The sequence below is a fragment of the Notechis scutatus genome, chromosome 3, assembly GCF_049901735.1.
Source record: "Notechis scutatus isolate UNSWTSFEM ecotype Mainland chromosome 3, rNotScu1.2, whole genome shotgun sequence".
NCBI lineage: Eukaryota > Metazoa > Chordata > Lepidosauria > Squamata > Elapidae > Notechis > Notechis scutatus.
In genome coordinates this window covers 95578461-95599907 of record NC_142011.1, presented here as the reverse complement: position 1 = coordinate 95599907, position 21447 = coordinate 95578461, and the positions used below count along the sequence as shown (strand labels likewise).

At 44.1% G+C, this 21447-nt stretch overlaps 2 protein-coding genes across 2 annotated transcripts in view; both read right to left on the bottom strand.

Moving 5' to 3' along the window:
• The window catches only part of KCNT2 (potassium sodium-activated channel subfamily T member 2), a 255342-nt gene that overhangs the window by 214709 nt on the left and 19186 nt on the right, over positions 1–21447 (bottom strand). The window lies entirely within an intron of this gene.
• LOC148131292 (uncharacterized) lies at positions 13430–15223 on the bottom strand. The gene has a single exon (XM_087960824.1). It carries the CDS (start codon positions 15122–15124, stop codon positions 13451–13453), a length of 1674 nt encoding a protein of 557 aa, XP_087816950.1. The 5' UTR covers positions 15125–15223; the 3' UTR covers positions 13430–13450.

Here is a 21447-nt window from a genome sequence, read left to right as displayed (position 1 = left end):
TTAACATGAAACACTGTTTCAGGTTCACTGACTTTCTTCACTCACAATCAACACATCCAGTAGAGAAACATAGGAGGACATATGGATCTGAAAGGCAAAGATGTGACAATGAGAAAAATACATAGAGAAAGGGCTTCCTTATATTTTTGAATTTAATGCAAATGATTTTAGTAATCAAATACTAATAGCACTAGCAGATGCCAAATTTACATGAAAGAAAATTAGATTTCCCCTAAACAATTTATCATTAAAATAGGTGGATCATATTTGATTCGCTGATTTGTTTAATTAACACAGACATAGGAGGAATTTCTACAAAGCCATTTATCTAATTTGTGCCTTCAATAAGATTTACGCCAACAATTTCCTGGATGACAGCCCCACATTCAGTTATTGCATCGCACTACTGTCCAATATAATACCAATAATAAAAGGAAATAGGCATTGCACATTTTCATTACTCATTTTTCTGAGTTCTCTTTTTTCCAAAATTATGATTAATTCAAGTAGGTAAAAGACAGCAAATAAAATTGCTTTAGATTCCTACCAATTCTTGCTCTCAGACAGGTGGTAGTTTGTTAACTTATACCTTTAGTTTTATGAAATGTATTTAAATAGAAGATGTTCTGTACAGTCATTAACATACTTGTAAACGCCGTTCGGTGATTGGTCAAGATGCATGGCGAGCTGATTGGCCAAGCGAGCCGCACTCATTGGCCCGCCGCGAATCTCCCGCGATTGGGGGAAACTAATCGCGGGAGATTCAAAGTGGTGCCATTGGCCGCGGCCGCCGCGGCCAAGGAATAAAAGCCGCCGTTTTTCCTTTGGAGCCGAGCCGATCTCGGGGACTAATAAAAGAGCTGAAACCAAGTCACTGGCTCCGAGTCTCATTTCCGCGACGGACATAACACTGGCGACGAGGATGGGATCCCAAGCCTGATTCCCATCGAACACGTGTCCGGAGGAAACGAGACGACGAGATGGCCAGCATCTCACCGCCCGTGCCCTTCAACCCAGCTACAGAGGATTGGGAATCGTACACCGACCGGTTCCTGATGTTCCTCGAAAGTAGCAACCTAAAGGACGCAAAAGGGCAGAAGAAAAGAGCCGTCTTTCTAACACACTGCGGGCCCGCAGTGTTTAAGATGGCAAAAGCCCTCACGAAACCCGAGGACGTAAAGACAATGGACTGGGCCGATCTCGAGCCGTTGCTCCGGAAACACTATGCCCCCGCCGTGCCCACCCTCATCAGGCGGCACGATTTCTACCAGCGAGACCAGAGAGCGGGCGAGAGCATCAGCAATTTCGTGGCTGACCTACGAAATCTCGGGGGTATGTGTGGGTTTACGGACATGGATGAGGCACTCCGAGACCGCGTCGTCCTGGGGCTCAGGGATCCAGTCCTACAAAGCCGACTGATGGCAAAAGGCGACGTCGCCCTCACCGACGTCCTCGCAGATGCCACCGCAGCCCAAGCGACCCGGAAATCGGCGGCTCGAATGCGGAGACCAGACGCCGGAGACCGCACCGCAACCACCGAGGCAGGCACGGCAACCGAGACACACTCCGAAGCAAGCCGCCGAGAGACCACCACCACACACCATGGCGACCTCGACTCCGTTTCCGACACCACGGACGAGGAAGAGGACATCCATCGGCGCGATCGGTGGAGTCGTAAGTCGGGACCCCAATGCGCCGGGTGCGGAGGCGACCATCCTCGAGCGGAGTGCCGATTTTTCGATGCGATATGCCGGCACTGCGATAAAAGAGGCCACATCGCCAGAGTCTGCCGACTTAAGAAAAACTACAGACCCCGGCGACAAGACAACAGCAACCGGAGACGAGACGGCACCCCCCCCAGGCCCAGAGACCGCCAAGCTGAAAATCGTTGGAACTGAGACGGATGGGGCCGCCAAAACGGCGAGAACCGGCAGAGAGAGGAAACCCACCAGACGGTCGCCATCGGCCATTCATCCAGCGCAGACGCCCGGAAGGTATATGTGGAAGTGGGCATCGAGGGCGAGCCATGCAAGATGGAGGTGGACTCCGGGTCCTACCTCTCCATGGTTGCATGGCGGGAAATCAAGCGCCTGGTGCCCAAAATCCAAAGAAGGGGACTGGAAAGCCAGAAACTAATCCTCAAGGACTACCAGGGAAATTGCATCCCAGTAGTCGGAACAGGACAGTTCGAGATAACCTTCAAGGGGCACACAGCAAGGCTCCCACTGACGATTGTGGACCGAGACCAGCCCAGCCTTTTAGGACTGCAATGGTTCGCACCACTCGGAATCGAGGTGACGGGCATCGATCACATCAGGGAGGCCGATTGGGAGGAGCAACTCGCAAGGGACTTCCAGGAAGTGTTCGACGGCACCCTAGGCAAGTACCGAGGGCCCCCTATTTCCTTCAGCCTAGACCCCAGTTTTCCCCCAATACGCCTAAAACCACGGCGGGTACCTTTTGCACTCCGGCCCAAGATCGATGAGCAAATAGACAAGCTCATCAGACAAGGGGTCCTCGAACCAATTGACCACGCCCGATGGGAGACCCCCATAGTCACCCCAGTCAAGCCCGATGGGTGAGAATCTGCGGGGACTATAAGGCCACCCTCAACTGCGTGCTACAACAGAGTGCCTACCCCGTCCCAGTAGTGCAGCACCTCCTACACTCACTGGGGGGAGGCAAGGTTTTTGCGAAACTCAACCTGGCGCAAGCCTATCAACAACTGCCGGTCGACGCAGAAACCGCCGAGGCGCAAACCATAGTAACCCACCGGGGGGCTTTCCGCTGTAAGAGACTCCAGTTTGGAGTCAGCATGGCCCCAGGCATATTCCAGAGCCTCATGGAGAGACTCCTGCAAGGAATCAAGGGGGTGGTGCCCTACTTCGACGACGTACTGGTGTCGGCAGCCAACCAAAAAGAACTAGAGGGTCGCCTGAGGGAGGTCCTAACGAAATTCAAAAATGCGGGGCTGAAGGTTAAAAAGGAAAAATGCCAATTACATACCGAGAGGGTCGAATTCCTGGGGTACCTTTTAGATCGGCACGGAATTCACCCAACCGAGAAAAAAATCAGAGCAATCAAGGAAGCCCCCAGGCCGAAGAATAAAACGGAACTACAGGCATTTCTAGGGCTGCTTAATTTCTATAATGTTTTCCTGCACCAGAAGGCGACCGCGGCGGAGCCTTTGCATAGGCTGTTGGACAAGGCGGCCCCGTAGACTTGGGGGAAACGCGAGGAAGCCGCCTTCAACAAAACCAAGGACCTTCCGCAACGGACATAACAGAAGAAAACCTTAAACATTCATTTTCAGTAAGACTTAGCAGCACATGAAATAACCTTCCTGCATAGCACATTACACATTTAAGTTCCTAATAAACAGTCCTGATCTTTATATATTTGCAATGTTTCTTCTTAAGTTTCCAAGGTGGTTGAAATGTGCAAAACAATTATTTCAAAAGAAACCCAATGTTTGAACACTTATAATTCAAAAATAATAAAGCAACTTGGTACCAATAACTATAAAATAAAAATGACAAAGTTCAAACTATTTTAACATGATTTTTAAAAAAAGGAAAATATACAAATTAAATAAGTAAATAAAATATCATATCCTCCCCCTGAAGGGTAAATTAGGAGATCTTTGAATTAAGGAATGAGTCTTGCCTGCCATTTTATCAAAAGAAAAAATAATTATTTAAATATAATATTTTGTCTCACTAAAAAAGTCTGATGAGCAAATACTGATTGATGTTGTTCTTATTGCTTTTAAGAAATTTTATGATCTAGTAAATGATGGTTTTACATGTTCTAAGAAGGAGAGAGTTTTTGGTTTTGTTTTCATTGATGCCAATATTCAAATTTGCTTATCTAAATTATCTGTACTCTTTGTTGAAAAAAAATATATATTAATTTGTTTATTTTAATTTATAAGCCACCCATCTTACTGTTGAGCAACTATATGTTAGATACTTCAATTGGAAACTCAACCAAGAAATATGATAAAGGTATTAAGTTAAAATAAAGCACATTTGCTTGGTTTGGGCTTAATATAATGTGCAGAAAAAAATCCACATTGATATTGTAAATTTCACTAGGCTTTGCATCACCTGAGAATTCATTCCAGTTGTCTGATCTTACAACTTCTCTGTCTGATCCCAGTTGACCTCTTGATATCTTCCTAGTTTATTTGAAACTAGAGAAAGAAAAATATGCTTTTTTAAAAAATCCCTACAGCTCTACAACATTTTTTGAGTTATATGAGAGGAATTCTTACTGCTGGGTCACAATATCAATATTTTGTTTCTGATTTTTTTATAAGAAGTTTAGAAAACATCTCCCTATATTGATTTTAAGAGTTAACATTTTGTAATTTTGTTTTAGTTGTATAAGCTATCTTAAGCACTTTTATAAGCAGATTGGGAAATTATTAAATATGTCTGTAATGGAAAATTCTATGGCTCATTTAGAGGACTGAATATCTCCCTATTTATGTAGCATTAGGAGCACCACATAAATATCTTCATGGTAAATAGCATTTTAGTAATGATCCTCAGCTTGAGAAAGAAAATGACAAGTGCAATTCCTGGCTTCACATGATCTTTCTGTGCTTTTGTGCAATTCCTGGCTTCACACGATCCTCTGCAAGCAACAGTAGACAAGGAAATGATGGTATGGAGAAGAAAGACTACCACATTTTCTTGGAAGTAAGCCACACAAAACAGCCACTCTCAATAATGATCTACTTTCACTGGTTCCCTTCACAAAAACATCCATCCATCTATTCCTCTATCCATCTATACAGAAGCTGTCTTCACACATAATTTAAAGAAGTTGCACAGACATTTTGTAAATAGGTCACCTTCATAACTTAACATTATTCTAGTTTTGCATCTAGACCTTTGCCTTACCATTTTTTTCTATACTTGTCATGGCATCTGTATTTTTTTTTCTTTTTTTCCATGGATGCTAATATTTATAGCATCTATTTCAATTCAATTTCTTTGACACACCACTATAATTCCTCTATAAATCCTTAAAAAGTACCATAGGGCATTTCCACAATTCAATTTTAGATCATTTTTGTTTCATCTAAACTTTTTCTGCTGGAGTTTTTCTCTTTAAATTCTTTTCTCCCTCTTTCAAAATAACTTTTTATTTTTATTAATGCTTGCAAGTCTGACTTATACAACCTACTTTGAGAATAATATGGTATCTAAACGAGGAAATTAATGTCTCTGCATGCTACTTTATTGTATAAAGAAAAGTCAGACCCATTTCAAAAGCTGGCTGATACCTTCGTAATGAGAACAGATGTGCAATGTAACAAATCAATAAACATTTCCAAAATGCTTAAAATCAATTATGTAGCTAATGTCTGTTTGGATTTCTTTGCCTCTCTGAAACATAACTGGACTACTACTCCATTTTGTTTAGATAGTGCATTAATAAAGCATCAGAGTACTTAAGACAGGAAACTACAGAATAAATCAGCCCCATATAATAGCACTTTATTTGGAAGAAATACTGAAAGAGCAGAGAGTTTCTACTTTAGAGAAGAAAATAAATTGAGATTTGTAATGTTGTAGCCCACATGTAAAATCCAATTTAATCCATAAAATCTCATTGGGTGTCTTCTCAGTTTAGCCTTTTCACAAGCTTACTGAAAAAAATTAAAAAAATGGTTAATCCAAGTAGGAGCAGAGGTCACCAAACTTGGCAACTTTAAGACTTGTAGACTTCAACTCCCAGAATTCTCCAGCCAACTATTCTCCAGTCCACAAATCTTAAAGTTGCCAAGTTTGAAGACCTCTGCCTTAAGAGTATCTTGGAGATTAATGGGGTATTACAAAAGCAATGTTACAGAAAAAGATTTGTTCTGAACAAAATGAAGATAAACCTGTTACTCTGACGTGAACATGGTACCCAACAAATTCTAGCACCTAATATTATAATGTAAATTATAATGTACAATGGGCAGCTTATTTATGCATTAAGTATTATTTACTTAAGTATTATTATTTAATATTAAACTCCTAGCCCAATACTCCCTATTCTGAAGGAGTTATAGAACTTAACAATCAACTAGCAGCTGCAAAGAAAAGCTATTAGTATGTTAGTTTTATTTGTTCTTCAGATCTGTTCAAAACTTAATAGAACACCTACACTTTGACAGCCTTTGTATTTTAATGTGATTTCAAGATGAATGTTCATGTCCTTTTCCTAACTTGTAATTCTATTGCTATGAAAAGGATCAACTGAATAAATATGATTTAATCTGCTGAACAGGATTACAAGACTTCTATTGTTAAGAGGTCAGAACTGGATATCATTTTCAATTCTGAAACACGACTTGACTGAATCTTGCCCCAACAGACTAATGGAAAACAGTTTATCCACTTATCCACAATGAGTAACTGTGGTGGTGGTAGGGTCTTCTACTTGGATATGTGTGAAGTAGGAAAACAACCCAGTATAAATGACCCTCCAAAAAGATGCAAATGACCAGCTGCCTGCAAGGAACATAAATTCCCCCATTCAAGCCTCTTGAATGAGAAGCAATACCTCTTTGAAGAAAAAAACATGAAAGTCCAATTGCCTCCTGAAAAAGCACCTCTGGAACAACCATGACCTGGATGACTGAGAATCTCTACAGATCATTACTCTCTGCAAGAATTCTAAAGCAATTCATTAGATCCTAAAGCAGATGTAAATACATGTAATTTATGTGATAGTGATAATGATAGTGAGAGGTGTGTGTGCGTGTGTGTGTGTGAGTGTGTGAGAGAGAGAGACAAAATGAAGCAAATGGGCGTTGGTAAATTTACCTGTGAACGCCCTTTCTATCTATGCTGCGAGAGAGCCCAGGATGGGTAGACTCCTTCTTATGACATCATTAAGCTGAGTCTGTACTTGTATATAAAAAGCCAGCCCCCAGGAGTATCCCCAGCTTTGGCAAAGATACTTGACAGACTGAAGAAATGTCTCTGAAAACAAACAATCCAATACATTAACATGCCTTACCATCTCCGGACGAACTAAAGGAGGGGCTGGGCTCTCTCGCAGCATAGATAGGTAAATTTACAGGTTCACAGGTAAATTTACCAACGCCCATTCTCCTCCATGCTGCAGCGAAAGCCCAGGATGGGACATACCAAAGCTTGCATGTCCACGGGCGGGTCCTCGTCCAGCCAATCACTCCGACGGTGGAACCACTTGCTGAAGAATCCGTCTGCTGAAGGCCGCCGTCGCCAAGGCAAAGGAATCCAGATGGTAGTGTCTGATGAAGGGAGACGGGGATGTCCACGTGGCCGCTCTGCAAATCTCTTCCAAGGATGCCTGGGTGGCCCAGGTGGTTGAAGTGGCCGCACTTCTGGTAGAGTGTGCCATTAGACCACGGGGTACCAGAAGAGCCACTGCTTTGTAGGCTTGTGTGATGCACGTCCTGACCCACCTGCTAATAATAGGGGAATATGCCTTGCTCCCCAAGTGAGATGGGGAAAAGGAGACAAACATGGCTTCTGTCTTTCTAAAAAAGACTTCTGTCTTTCCATTTTAAAATAAGCATGGCTCAAGCGTTGAGAGAATGGCTCTCAAAAGTGCTTAAGGATGGCAGAGGGTGGAATTGGGTCTTTGGAGCCCTGAAAATGGCCACCGGGCCACTTAAAATGGCCACTCACCTCGTGTCTGAAGAGACTGCATTCCAAGAAGGCCGCTGCTCGTCGATGGCTGTGAGAAGTGAATTTCGCTCCTTAGGCTATTGCGAGCCCCGAGCGATCAGATCAGCCAGAGAAGGAAGAGATTGCTGCCCATGTGATCAGCTGGCTGGCTCTGTTATCAGTTTGCCGATCAGTTTTATGATTGGACAAACTGCGGCTATGGGGAAGGTCTCAGATGCTTCCCTGCTTGCCTAGCAGCACTTGGGAAAACGTTGATCCCAACGTTGCAGGAGAACGGAGCCCCGCTCTCCTGAAGTTGCAGCTGCCCGGATCCCCGGGAGCTGATTGAAGCAAGGGTAGCTTCTGTAGAAAATTGCTGAATAAAACGCTAAAGCTTTTAGAGACACAGCTTGTGACTTAAAGAAGCTGAGTCAAAGCTGGGGATACTCCCAGGGACTGGCTTTTTATATACAAGTACAGACTCAGCTTAATGATGTCATAAGAAGGAGTTTACCCATCCTGGGCTCTCGCTGAAGCATACACCAGGGAGCATATGCCACTAACAGCCTGATCTAATATTGGTACTGCCTTCCGCATATGATTGCCATGTGAAATAATTTGCTTCCTTTCTTGCTTGCTTGCTTATATGCTATCAAGTAATTGTTAATCAACTCTTAGCCACCACCATCAAAATATTTTCCCCATGATGATTTGTCCCTAATCTGATCTTTTAGCTGTCCCAACTGTGTACTCATTAGTCTACCTTGCTGCTGGTCATCTTCTTTATCTTCCAAGTTTTCCAGTATTAGAACTCTTTCCAGAGAGCTTGGTAAAATGTGCTTAGTACATTAATAGGATTTGTTGCTTTTCAATTTTCAAAGACATCATTAATTTGTTAGTTTTAATTGCTTTGTGGAGCAGGAATAACTATAATTACCTGGTCTCCTGTTGGTATAAAATAATATGGAATTACAATGATAAAAATTGTTTTTCTGCTTGTGACACCACAATGGGTAATCAAATTGTTACCCTGTTTCTTTAATGCTTCCACCTACAATTCAGGTGGGATAGACTAGAGCTTTTAAATAAATAGTTGTACTTTTCCCTTTTAATCCAAGTTATCTCAAGAGTATGAGCTTTTGAAGTCCATAATGCTAGTGTAAAAACAAAACTGGAATACAAACAAAGCTTTTTTATTTTAATAACAGTATATTTTAGACCTACTATAAGATATTAAACTGCATTGTTGTTGCATCATGGACATTTTTTTTTTTTTTAAGTGACCATTAATCTTTTGGGGTTGATCACAAACAATAACACACATAAGCACACTTTGGGGAGCAAGATATCTAAACCAATTTCATGGAAGACCTAAGTCTACTTACAACTGCTTGTAATAATTAATAATTAATCAACAAAGAAACAAAAGTGTGTAAACTACTCAGTATACAACTGAACACTGAAATGAAAAAAAGCAATCCGGATGCATCTATGTTACCTTTCCTGACAACTTCATCTTTCTAGTTCAAGTTGCTCACATGGCCCAGTTCTGAATAGGCCATGGCCCAGGGATGGGCGGCAGCCCAGGGGTTGGGGACCCCTGGTGTATAGTTTAACCTCAATTCATAGAAAATAGACCTAACTGAGCAATTATTTTTCATTCATAGTGGCATAATTCTAAAGTATTTTCTTCTTCTTTCTACAGTAGCAGAAGATAAGAGGATTTATCAGACACTCTATCATGAATGAGATACAAAGTGAAATTATCCACTAGGCCCAATTCCTTGGGGAGACTGAAAAACCAGTTTTGGTTTGAGACTGTATGTGTGCAGGGCTGAATGCTCTGTAGCTAGACAAGCTTAAAGGTGATATATGTACCCCTGAGCCTGTAAATATAAGTGTATATCAAGGGAGAAAGAGGATGTAAAATTAATATACTACCTTGAAACAGTATATCAGTCTTGTCTAGCAAGAACAGTTAAGAAACAAACATAAGCATTTTGAACTTTTAAATATTTAGAACATTTATAACATTTTTTATCAGATGTTTTATTTTGAATATTTATACCTCTACGGTTGAGCAAGAGTTTGTAAGCTGTACAGTCAGAAGGCATAGAAAATACAAAATGTAATTGTAACAATAGCCATTTAGGAAAAAAAATGAGGGTGACATTTTTGCGTGGATGAGCTAAGGTCACATCTGCCTCTGATAATCTTCTGAGGATGATTTAGGATTTCCAGAAGATAGCGGCTTCCCTGCCAGCTGTCAGAAGTGTTAAAAGCCATTATATCTTTGAGAAAGAACACAGCTGAAGATGAAGATGTTGTAAAATCATTTTCCTCTATCCTAAGAAAGCAGAGGCAACTGAAGCTGCTGGAGCAAATTGCTAGCACAATCAGGATTCCTCTGACATAGTAATCAGGAAATAAGTAGGAAGATGTCCTACTCTGAATGGGCGTTGGTCCTTACCTGACACGCCACTTCTCTTGGAGCTGGGAGGATCGTCCAGTGATGGGTGGAGCTTCAGTCTCTGCTGTTGTAGGCTGAGCTTAATTTCCAAGGGACGCCTCCTTCTTCCATCACGTGTCCAGTCCTGGCGTCCCAGTTTATGCGAAGACGAGGAGACCCGGCAGTCGTGCCCTCCTCTTACTAAACTTAAAGTGCACTGGCCAAAAACAAGACCCCCTCCAGACGGTGAAATAGACAAGAAAGAAAAGGGAGGGGCTGGACGATCCTCCCAGCTCCAAGAGAAGTGGCGTGTCAGGTAAGGACCAACGCCCATTCTCCTTAGAGCTGGTCGGATCGTCCAGTGATGGGACATACCAAAGCTGGGGCCTGTCCTATGGGAGGGACACCGTCTGGTCTGTTGACTCATCAGGATCCCTAAACACCTTTTGGAGGACCCTTCTTCCGAAGGAGGCCTCTGCCGCTGCGTACCTGTCAATCTTATAGTGCCTAATGAAGGGTGACGGGGATGCCCACGTTGCTGCCCGACAGATGTCGAGTATTGGGGCCTGTGTGGCCCAGGCAGCTGAGGTAGCCGCACTCCTAGTTGAGTGAGCCGTAATTCCCTTGGGCACTTGTAGGGCCTGGACCTGGTACGCCTTGGAAATGGCCGCCCTGATCCAACGGCCTATGGTGGTGGAAGGTACCTTGAGTCCCTGTGACTTTGGTTGGAAGGATATAAACATGGCCTCGGATTTACGAAAGGACTGTGTGCGTTTAATATAGATTCGCAGGGCCCGTCTAACGTCTAAGGTGTGCCATAGGGTCTCCCTTTCATGGGTTGGCCTGGGGCAAAAGTTAGGGAGGATAAGTTCCTGAGCCCTGTGGAAGACTGAGTTAATTTTTGGTAAGAAGGAAGGGTCGAGTCGGAGGACTACCCGGTCTGTGTGGAAGACGCAAGATCCTTTCTAATTGATAGAGCAGCGATCTCTGAAATCCTACGAGCTGATGTGATAGCGACCAGGAATACTACTTTATAAGACAGGAACTGAAGAGGCACCTCTCTCATAGGTTCAAAGGGTGGCCTAGTGAGAGAAATCAGGACCTTATTGAGGTCCCAAGTGGGATAACGGTGAATGGACGGTGGACGTAAGTTCGTGGCCCCTTTCAGAAAGGCTTGGATGCGGGGATGGTGAGAGAGGGAGGAGACCTTTTCGCAGGAAATGACGGTGGATAGGGCTGCCACCTGACGCCTTAGTGTATTGGGGGATAGACCCTTACTGAGCCCCTCTTGGAGGAAGTCAAGGATTTGGGCGACTGACGGTACCTTTGGGTCGATGTGGAGACTGGAACACCACTTGCGGAAGGAGTCCCAAGTGGCGTCATAAATCCTTGTAGTGGAGGGACGCCGGGCTGCTAAGATGGTATTAATAACCTCAGTGGAAAGGTTCTCTCTCCTCAGACGTTCCCGCTCAACCTCCAAACGGCTAGTTGGAGCCATTGGGGGTCCAGGTGGAGAAGGGGGCCTTGGGACAGGGAGATCCTGTCTGCTGGTATCCTCCAAGGGGGGGCTGTGGAAAGACTGCGGAGGTCCGCGAACCAGAAGCGACGGGGCCAATAAGGAGCTACCAGGATCAGTTCCGCCCTCTCGTGGAGTATCTTCTGGATGACTCTGGGGACCAGAGCCAGAGGAGGAAAGGCATAAAGGAGGCCAGAGGGCCACGGGCATCGTAAGGCATTGTAGTTCTCTGCCCCTGGTGTCGGGAATCTGGAGATGAACCGAGGGAGTTGGGCATTGGATGGAGAGGCGAACAGGTCTATTACTGGCAGGCCGAAAATCACGGCTGCTTCCCTGAACAGGGCCGGGTGAAGGCGCCACTCCGCCTGGTCTATGGTGGCCCTGCTTAACCAATCTGCTCGGGTGTTGTCGATGCCCGAGATGTGATCTGCTGTGAGGGAAAGAAGGTGTGACTCCGCCCATCGGCAGAGGCGCTCGGTCTCCCTCATTAGACTCTTTGACTGGGTGCCCCCTTGCCTGTTGATATGAGCCTTTGCTGTTATGTTGTCTGTAAGGATGAGAACGTGACAACCCTTTAACTGAGGGAGGAAGCAGCGGAGGGCCAGGTGGATGGCCCGAAGCTCTAGCCAATTTATATTGCACCTGCTCTCTGTGGCTGACCATTTTCCCTGAGCTGTGCTGGACCGCAGATGGGCGCCCCATCCGGACAGACTGGCGTCTGTGGTGACGGTGATTCTTGGGGGCTCCTTGAGGGGGCAGCCCTTGTTGATCGACGCCTTGTTCTACCAAAGGAGGGAGGTGAGAACCCTTGGTGAGACCTTGACCTTGCGTCGGGAGTTGCTGGAGCCGGCTCTTTGGTACGGGAGCAGGAACCACTGGAGGGACCTGGAGTGGAATCGAGCCCAGGGGATAACGGAAATACAAGAAATCATTTTCCCTAGTAATTTTGATAGTTCCAGGAGAGGGACCTTCTTTAGCCGTCTGATAAGTTTTACTGATTGCTGGATGCTGAGTATCCTCTCTGGAGAGATGAACACCCTTGCCCTAACTGTGTCTATGATGGTTCCCAGATGGGGTAACCTGGTGGAAGGGGTGAGCTGGCTTTTCTTCCAATTTATTTGGAAGCCGTGTTCCTGGAGGGCGGAGAGGGTAATGAAGGTGTCCCTGGTAGCCTGATCCCTGGAGGAGGATAGGATGAGAATATCATCCAGGTAGCAGTGGAGCCATACCGGGATGGTTCTGAGGTGTGCAGCCAGAGCGGCCAGGATCTTGGTGAAAGTCCTGGGGGCGGAGGCCAGTCCAAATGGGAGGGCCGTGTACTGGAAGTGGTGATTGTTGTAGCTAAAACGCAGGAATTTGTAGTGGGAGGGTCGGATTGGGATGTGTAAATATGCCTCAGAGAGGTCAATGGAGGACAACCAATCCCCCTGTCTAATCCCCGAGAGGATGGATTGTAGGGTGTTCATTTTGAATCTACGATAAACCAGGTAGCGGTTTAGCCGTTTTAGATCCAAGATGGCTCTCCATCCCCCTGAGTGTTTGGGCACCACGAATAAGTGAGAGTAAAACCCTTGTCCCCTTTGGGATGGAGGGACTGGCTGGATGGCCTGTATCTCCAGTAGATGCCGAATTGCTGCCTCCATGAGGCTGCGTTTGGTGTGGTTTTTAGAAAGGGGGCATGCCATGTAGAAATCAGGGGGGATGGAGAAGAATTCGAGGGCAAGGCCAAATCTGACGGTATCCCTGACCCAGGCATCTGAGGTGGATGAGTCCCACTGGTTGGCGAAGGATTTGAGTCGTCCGCCAATTGGGATCAAATCGGGAGGTTTATCTGGAGCGCCTGAAGGGCCTGGTGCCGGAGCCGCGAAAGGGCCTCTTAAAGTTTCCCCCTCTCCTGTGTCTGTCAAAGGAGTCAGACCTATCCTGGGGCTGTCCCGAACCAAAGGAGGGGGGCCTTTGGTATCTGGGAGGGAAGGGGGGTTGGGGATAGGGACGAAAGGAAGACCTCCGAAAGGGCTGCAGGGGTCTGTGATCTGACTTACGGGCGAGGGATGGGAGGTACTTCTTCTTGTTCCTTCCTTCAACTAGGAGAGGATCCAGGGAAGGGCCGAATAGTTTATTTCCCGTGAGGGGAGCGGAGGCTAATTTCATCTTATTTTTGAGATCCGCCTGCCAGTGCCTTAGCCAGAGCAGGCGGCGGGCAGAGACATGTGAGGAAATGGCGCGGGAGGAGAATTTCACGGAGTGAAAAGTAGCATCAGCTGAGAACTCTGCCGCGGCAGTGATCTTAGCTATGTCTTGATGGGCACGTGTATTAGAAGTCGGGACATGTTGTTTAAGCTGGCGGAGCCAGCGGATAGAAGATCTGATGAAAAATGAGGCGGCCGTGGCTGCCCTGATCGCCCACGCGTCTGATTGGTGAGCTCGACGCAGGGCCAGTTCCGACCTCTTTTCTTCCGGCCTGAGGGCCTCCAGGGGGTCACTGAGGGCGGAAGAAGAGGCTAGGCTCGCGACAGGCTCATCAACCTCCGGAGTATTTAACAAGTTGGACAGCTCAGGGTCAAGATTAAAAAACCGCTTATCATGGGCTGAAGGCGCTGGGGGGGCGGTAGAGGAAGCCAGTTGCTTGGAGATAAGGTCCAAGAATATGGGGGGGGCTGGGATGACCTCAGCCTCCACCACCGGCTGCTTGAACATGGAGTCCTCTAGTGCTGCCAAGTCTGAGGGAGAGGGAGTAGGAAGGCCTTGGGTGGTTAGACCCGAGATGTTCCTGGCCTTGTAGAGGAGTGATTTGAAAAGCTGAGGCTTAAAGAGCCCTACGAAGGCGGGAAGGTCAGGGGTGAGCCCCTCGTCCTCGGACATTTCCGGCTCTGACGGGTCAGAGTCCGGGAGGTGTTCGTCGAATGGGAGCGACCCCAACTCAAATTGTTCCTCCCCCTCTAATGCGTACAGATCTAGATCCCCTGCCCCCTCCTCATCGTCCTCCCTAACTGAGGGAGAAGCTGTCTCCTGAAGGGGTATCTGTTCGTGGGAGTGGAGAGGGGATGGTCTTACGGTTTCGGTGGTTTGTGTAGGCCACTCTGGTCTGGCTATCCTCTGCATTCCCTCCGCAATCCCCTGGCGGATGGCCAACTCCATCCAGGCTCTGAGTTGTTCCGGGACCGCCTGAGGTAGAGTGTCTTCCTGTCGCAGGCCCGCGGCCGTTGGCGTGAAAGTAGCCTCTGGAGTTCTCCTGGGTGTCGTTCCGGAGTCCTGTTGTGCCTGGAGGGAGGGAGAGACTGCGGGAGGGGGAGGGAGAGCAGAGGTAGAAGGGGTGGCTGGTGCTGGGAGCACTGCACCGGACTGTTTGGCGCGCTTTTCTATCTCTTTTTCTAGCGCCCTGTGTCGCCTTAGGGCCTCCTGTTGGGAGGCTTTAGTGGGCTCTTTAGCCTGACTGCGCAGGTGTCTGGTCTTTTGTTTGGCCTTTAAGGAAGGGCCTTTTGAAGGATTGCCTTCTGACATTCTGGATGATTGAAAACGGTGTGGATCAAGAGTAAGGTAGTTGGCACCTTAGGGGTCGACCTGCAATTAAGGCCGGGAGCCCTGGGGAGCTATGCGTCCCCCCCCGATCAATCAGTTAGGATCAATGAATTGGCCTGGTAAGAGGCGTTACTCTTTTTTCTGCTTCTTTTCTTTTTTCTCTCTCTCTCTCTTTTTTTTTTTTTTTTGATTATATGATCAGAAAAAAACCTTTATTCTGTTTGAGATTTGAAAGAAGCTGCTGCCTCTTCCTTTCCTCTTGCTTCTTCTTCTTCTTCTTCTTCTTCTTCTTTTTGAAATTCGGCTGTTTGGAAACTGCAAGTGCCCTGAAGGGCAATACACAAGGCCTGCACCAGACTGCCTTCCCAGACAAAGGAAACTGGGTGGGAGTGGTGGATAGGTTACCGCGCCGCTACGGCTGGCCGCGGGTGCTAAAACACTAGAAAATTCAATCAAGCAATCCAAGCCTCCAATGATTCTTAGAAGAAATAAACAGCACCAGAAAACACTGTAGAGCAGGCCTACGGGTCCTGCTGTCCTTGAAATTAGGCCGCAGTAAAGATCGGGTTGATAAAGGCCTCACAAAATGGCGGCCGGCCACGAGGCGGAGCCAAAATGGCGGCCGCAACCTCGAGGGCCTGCAGGGGCCTAGCAGCAGCAATGGAGGCCTCCCTAGGGGCGATCTGACTCCCCAGGGGAAGGAGTTCCAAAGAAACGAGGCTCAAACGAAATTTAGTTGTATAAGTAAATCGGAGGCGGGGGGGGAGAAACGGAACGAAAGGAGCCTTTTAAAACGAACGGAGACAAAACAAACGGCAGCAAGGCAAAGGGAAAGGGTGGGGGGGCAGCCTGTAAAGGGTGCTAGCCTTCCCCTGGCTCCCCTAGGGCCGGGAGGCCTCCCAGGGAGGAGGAAAAATTAAAAGGTAACCAACCGGCGCAGGGCTAAACTGAGAGTAAAAAGAATAAAGAAACGATACAACCTGAGGAAAAACTGCTGAAATCTCAATCGAGAGGGTTTTGCTGAAAGCAATGGCCAGGAGCACAATCGCAATCTGCCTACTCTGCACAAGGCTGAGCATAAACTGGGACGCCAGGACTGGACACGTGATGGAAGAAGGAGGCGTCCCTTGGAAATTAAGCTCAGCCTACAACAGCAGAGACTGAAGCTCCACCCATCACTGGACGATCCGACCAGCTCTAAGGAAAAAAGAGGGAGTTTTTTTTTTTTTTTTTATTTTTTTTTTTTTATTTTTTTTTTTTTTTTTTTATATAAATAAAAAAAATTTTTTTTTTTTTATTTTAGATCAATACTTAGTAAGCCCCCTTTTTTTTTTTTTTAACCTTTTTTTTCCTTATAATTAAAAAAAAAAAAAAAACTAATAAACTTTTAAATTAAATGTTTTTTTTTTTTTTTCCCTTTTTTTTTTTTTTTTTTTTTTAAAAAAAATTTAATAAAATAAATTTTTTTAATTTTTTTTTTTTTTTATTTAATTACTGAAGTCCTAAAACAGGATGCATTTATTATGGGAGATATGAAGGCTAGGAGGGGGAGGGAAAGAGCAAATGTATATGCTCTGTGCAACTGTGACTTTTTTTCTTTCTTTGCTTTCATATTTCTATGCAGTGTTTTAGTTATAAACTACTAATTGGCATTGGGGGAAGGGATATTACTTTTTGTGGCATCTCATATTCCAAACAATATACTTTTGGTCCTTGATTCAACAGTCAATGTGTAGTTCATTTCAACACAACTTTCCTGAAAAAAATAATAAAGTAGCTTGTCAAGTTCTCTGTGCTGTTTATAACTAAATCCTTGCCAATGCTTTTGTAGCTGACAGCTGAGGATGCTTATAGTACTTCTAGCAGCATAAATAAAATGCTCTGGGGATTTTCTGCTCTGCTTTAACACACGCTGCACAATAACCATTTATCTAAATAATCTAATATTATCAGTTACTCTATCTTTGAATAACTATTATTAAGGTAAAAACACTCAGTACAATCCCCCCTAAAGAGAGTTCACTTGTTCTCTTAAGCTATATCAAGGTGCAGCAAGTTGGCTGATTTTTGTTCCTTAACAGTTGCTATCTAATGCTCTGTATGGCATGGGGCAAGGTTACCCACATAAACTTTTTCGTCCCATTATGTCAGCTCATCCCACCTGATCAGGCACAGAAGGTATATATTGTGAATTCCAGCAGTCAAAGAATTCCAACTGGCAGGATCTAGGAGAAAAGCCTTCTCTGCCATTATCCCCATTTGCCCATTATCCCCAGAAAGGCAATTTCAGCACCCCACAGATCCATGTTTTTCTCTAATTATGGTATTTATAATTTTCAGTTATAAGTTTTTAATACTTAAAAAAGAGACTTAAGTCACAAATCTGAAATGGCACACTTCTTTACGAAAACCTACAATGGCTGTCTGATGGGTATTAATTCTTTAATAGTTAATGAAATGGAAAAACATAGTATGACAAGGGGCACCATTAAGGCAGAGTTTTTACAGCAAAGAGAACATCATTGGTATTTTATAGTATCCTTTGTGGTGCTCTGAGGCAGAATTATAAGGAGGTAAATATAAAAATAAAGGTATAGGGGATTACAGGCACAAAATTCTGAAAAAGGCAAGAGTCCAGGTTTCAAAAATAGCATACAATGTGTTTGTATTTAATGATTAACTTGACTCTATTTTCTGAATTCACAGCTAAATAGGAACTTATTTAACACACAAAGGCCCACAATTACTTCTCTGCTCTTATCACAATAACAGTTAAGCTGGCCAGGGCCCTGTTGGAGTACTGAGTAAAGAGTATCACTGCAAGCACTAAACTCGGCAATTGCCAGACAAAGTTATTTCCGAAGGAACAACTTAGTTCAGTTATCTAGAAGTATTTGAGTTGTTGATCCTGAGGAAGTGGGCAGGATCCCTGCCACTGTGAGTTCTGCTCCCTGAATTCTGGATCTAAGCCCTTCCTGATTGGTCAAGAACTTCTGAGAGGTTGCATGTGGTTCTGTCCAAGAGAAGACTAAATTTCTATACAGGAGAAAGCTGATTGCCTTCAAGGGGGATAGGGGTGTGGGCACCTCATTCTCAAGAGACCATACATACTTTGACCCAATTGTATTGGATAACTTTTTAAGGAAGGATGTAAAGAAGATGTGGGGAGGGACTGGATGAGGTGGATTATCCAGAGCTTTTTAATTTGCATTTGGGCTAGATTACAGTACCAAGACAGCACGAGTTATAGTTGTGGATGACCTTTGGGTGTCTCAAGATGGGAATTATGTTTCTGTGCTGGTCCTCTTTCTCTTGGAGGCTGTCAATATCAACTATAGCATCCTGGACTGATTCCAGTGGCTGGGAGACCGTTTTGCACTGGTTCTCTTCCTTATTCAGTGGCCAGTTCTAGTTAGTATTGGTAGACAGGGAGAAGTCCAACTCTAGGCCTCTTTTCTATTGGGTGTTTCACAGCTCTAGTCTTTTGCCTCTCCTGTTTAACCTCAACTTGAGGCTACTGAGTAAGGTCACAAGAAAGCAAAAGTTGCAATATCATCAATACCAAAGAAACATACTGGAAGCTGAATAAAAGCAGTCAGTACTAATACATAAACATAATACTTTTAACTGAAACATGGTTACAAATTAGCATGTTTAGATCTATGCAGTTCAATTCAGCTATGATTCCAGTGTTGGATCAGGTGCTTGCTACCATACCCCTTTTCTATTTTCTCTCTTCACTATCCCATTGCAAATACCTATTACTTAGAAAATTAAAAGTCTGAAATTCCAGCTACTTCCTGTCAGTTGAAGGTCATTTTACTAGGTAATCTGCCAACCTAGTTATTAGTTATTAAGATACTAAATTTACCTGACAGGGCCAGACTTCCACCCAATTAGAATAATTTGTGAACCAAGCAATGTATCTTCTAGTAAGAACAAAAAATCTTGAAACAACAACAAAAAGATACAAATAATTTTTCAGCCAAAAACAGGCTTTTGAAGATTTGACAGTTGTTTTTTTATTTTCTTTCATATCCAATTACCCTTTTGCAATACCTGACCACTATCTGGTTTTGCTTTCTCATTTACCTTTCCTTTCCAGTTGAGCTGCCCTTTTTCACATCCAGCATGCTATTTCTGCACAAAGAAAGGAGGGAGGGAAATATGTATTATAAATACAGTATATAGATTTCCTTATGCTTTGTGTGTGTGAATGATGCTATGGTGGCTACAGCCCTTCCATGTTTAAACACAAGCCCTCCTGCTTGACAGGTATGATGGGAAATCCTGGGCAATTTAGTATTTTCCTTGATCAGTAGAAATTATTTGTCTCTGTAAGACCAGGCTATTTTCCCATATGTAAATCATGTACATTTATAACTGCAAAATGGGCAGTCCCCTTTCTGACGCAGATCAGCCCAGACTTGGACACGTACATCAATTCTGTGACACCCTTGAAGGAGAGCTTCAACAGACCAGTCAAACAAGCGACTGCCAACTGTGAAAATCCATATCTCACCAAGTAAATGCTCTGTGTGGGAATATACCAGAAATCTTCCGCTATTAGCTCAGGATGTGGGCTAGAATGAAAAAAGCTTAATAGACGTTTAAAAAGAGACTATCAGATGAAATGGAGGACAAAGTCATTTGTCAAGGCACCCCAGAGGCTTCATCCGCTATACTAAAAATATATTTAGTTTTCTACTGATTCCTCTGTTTTGATATTGTCTTTTGATGTTTGTCTGTTGGATGTTGTCCTTTTTTTAAAGACATTGTCTAAGTCCAGAACAAGGAGTTCTTTTTGGTGTTACATCAGATGTGGCAGACACCTGTGATACCAACAAATACATAGTGACATACAGCCTGATATGAAATCCTTCTTTTATTAGCTAAAATTCATACTTGTGTTCCAACAATTTTGAGAAAACACTAGAGATTTCAGCTGTTCACATATTTTTAAAAAAATCTCTGTTTTCAATAATGGGTGATAACCAGTTCAGAAATGCACATTTTTGGCTGACTTGGTTATTGTGATATATTTAGACAATAACAGATGATCCTTTAAACTTGTCTTGCTCTGTCAAAGCAAAATAACTTAATAGCTGTAGGAGGACCAGGAAACAGAATGGTAGAAATGAGCAGTAAGCCATGGCCATTTTATTTGTCTATAGCTGGCCTTCATTTAAGTGGAATGTCAAATTTTAAGTTCGATCTCAGTCAGCCAAACTTCTTACTTCACATTTGCTTTGACATAATTTGCAGTTGATTATCACAACAAAATGAAGTATACTATAGTACCCCTTTTTAGCATTGTGGTTTGGAGAAAGAGAGAGAGAGAGGAATCTGCAACGTATAAAAACTACAAAATATGCTAGAAAAGCAATCCAGTAGGCATCTATTTGGGCAATAAAACAAATGGTCTTGTAAATCTTTTGGCAGCAATAAAACAACAACGACAAGTAGAAGTATAAGTATAATATTCCACGGGAGAAATTACAGTAGTAGAGGTGTAGAAATAATGGAAAGGTTTTGATTGTTTTGGCACAAGGGTACAGTAAACGCAGCTGGCTAGAAGAGTAGCTGTAGACCTTGGAGGTTTGTTATTTTGATAGTTGTCTAATGGTGAAAATTGCTTTCTGTTGCTGAAATTTTCACTTGATTATCCAAGCAGTTTGGCAAAAGCTCATTTCAATTATGTCTGATGCCAACATAGTGTTTCCACTGGTATTTTTACCTGGGGATTTGGCACAGGTTTTATCAAGGGAGCTACTCTGTGTTAATCCCCTCTACTTCTTTTTTGTTCAACTGGCAGAATGAAGTGAATTGCAAACCCTGAGAAATGGCAACCCAGACACATTTGTTTTACTGCCTGTCATGAGAACAAATTAATAATTGTCAGGGAGTGTAAGTGTATGGTAAGTTGCTTTGATTTTTTTTCCCTTCCTCTTCACGGTGGAAAGTGTCACAAATCATAGCATTTAACTGGAAGGAGGATGATACTGATTTGAAAGCAGTAAGATAATATAAAACAATACAGCCAAAATCCTACACAGTGCTCACAGTACTGCTGATTGCCAACCCATGTGCTCCATATGGGGCTACTACTTGAAAAATATCCGATGCAGAATACAGCAGCGCAAGCATTTCTGAATGCTGCTAGCATTGCACATGCTGTGTGAGATGCACTGGGTACCAATTTATTTCCAGGTCCAGTTCAAGTTTGATTTCCACCTCCGCAGCATGGTATCAGGTTACCTGAGAAACCATTTTGTCCTAATTACATAGACCTGTTCCATTTGGGT

Coding starts and splice junctions, on each gene's coding strand:
- LOC148131292 (XM_087960824.1), bottom strand. CDS start 15,124: ATGTCAGAAGGCAATCCTTCAAAAGGCCCTTCCTTAAAGGCCAAACAA.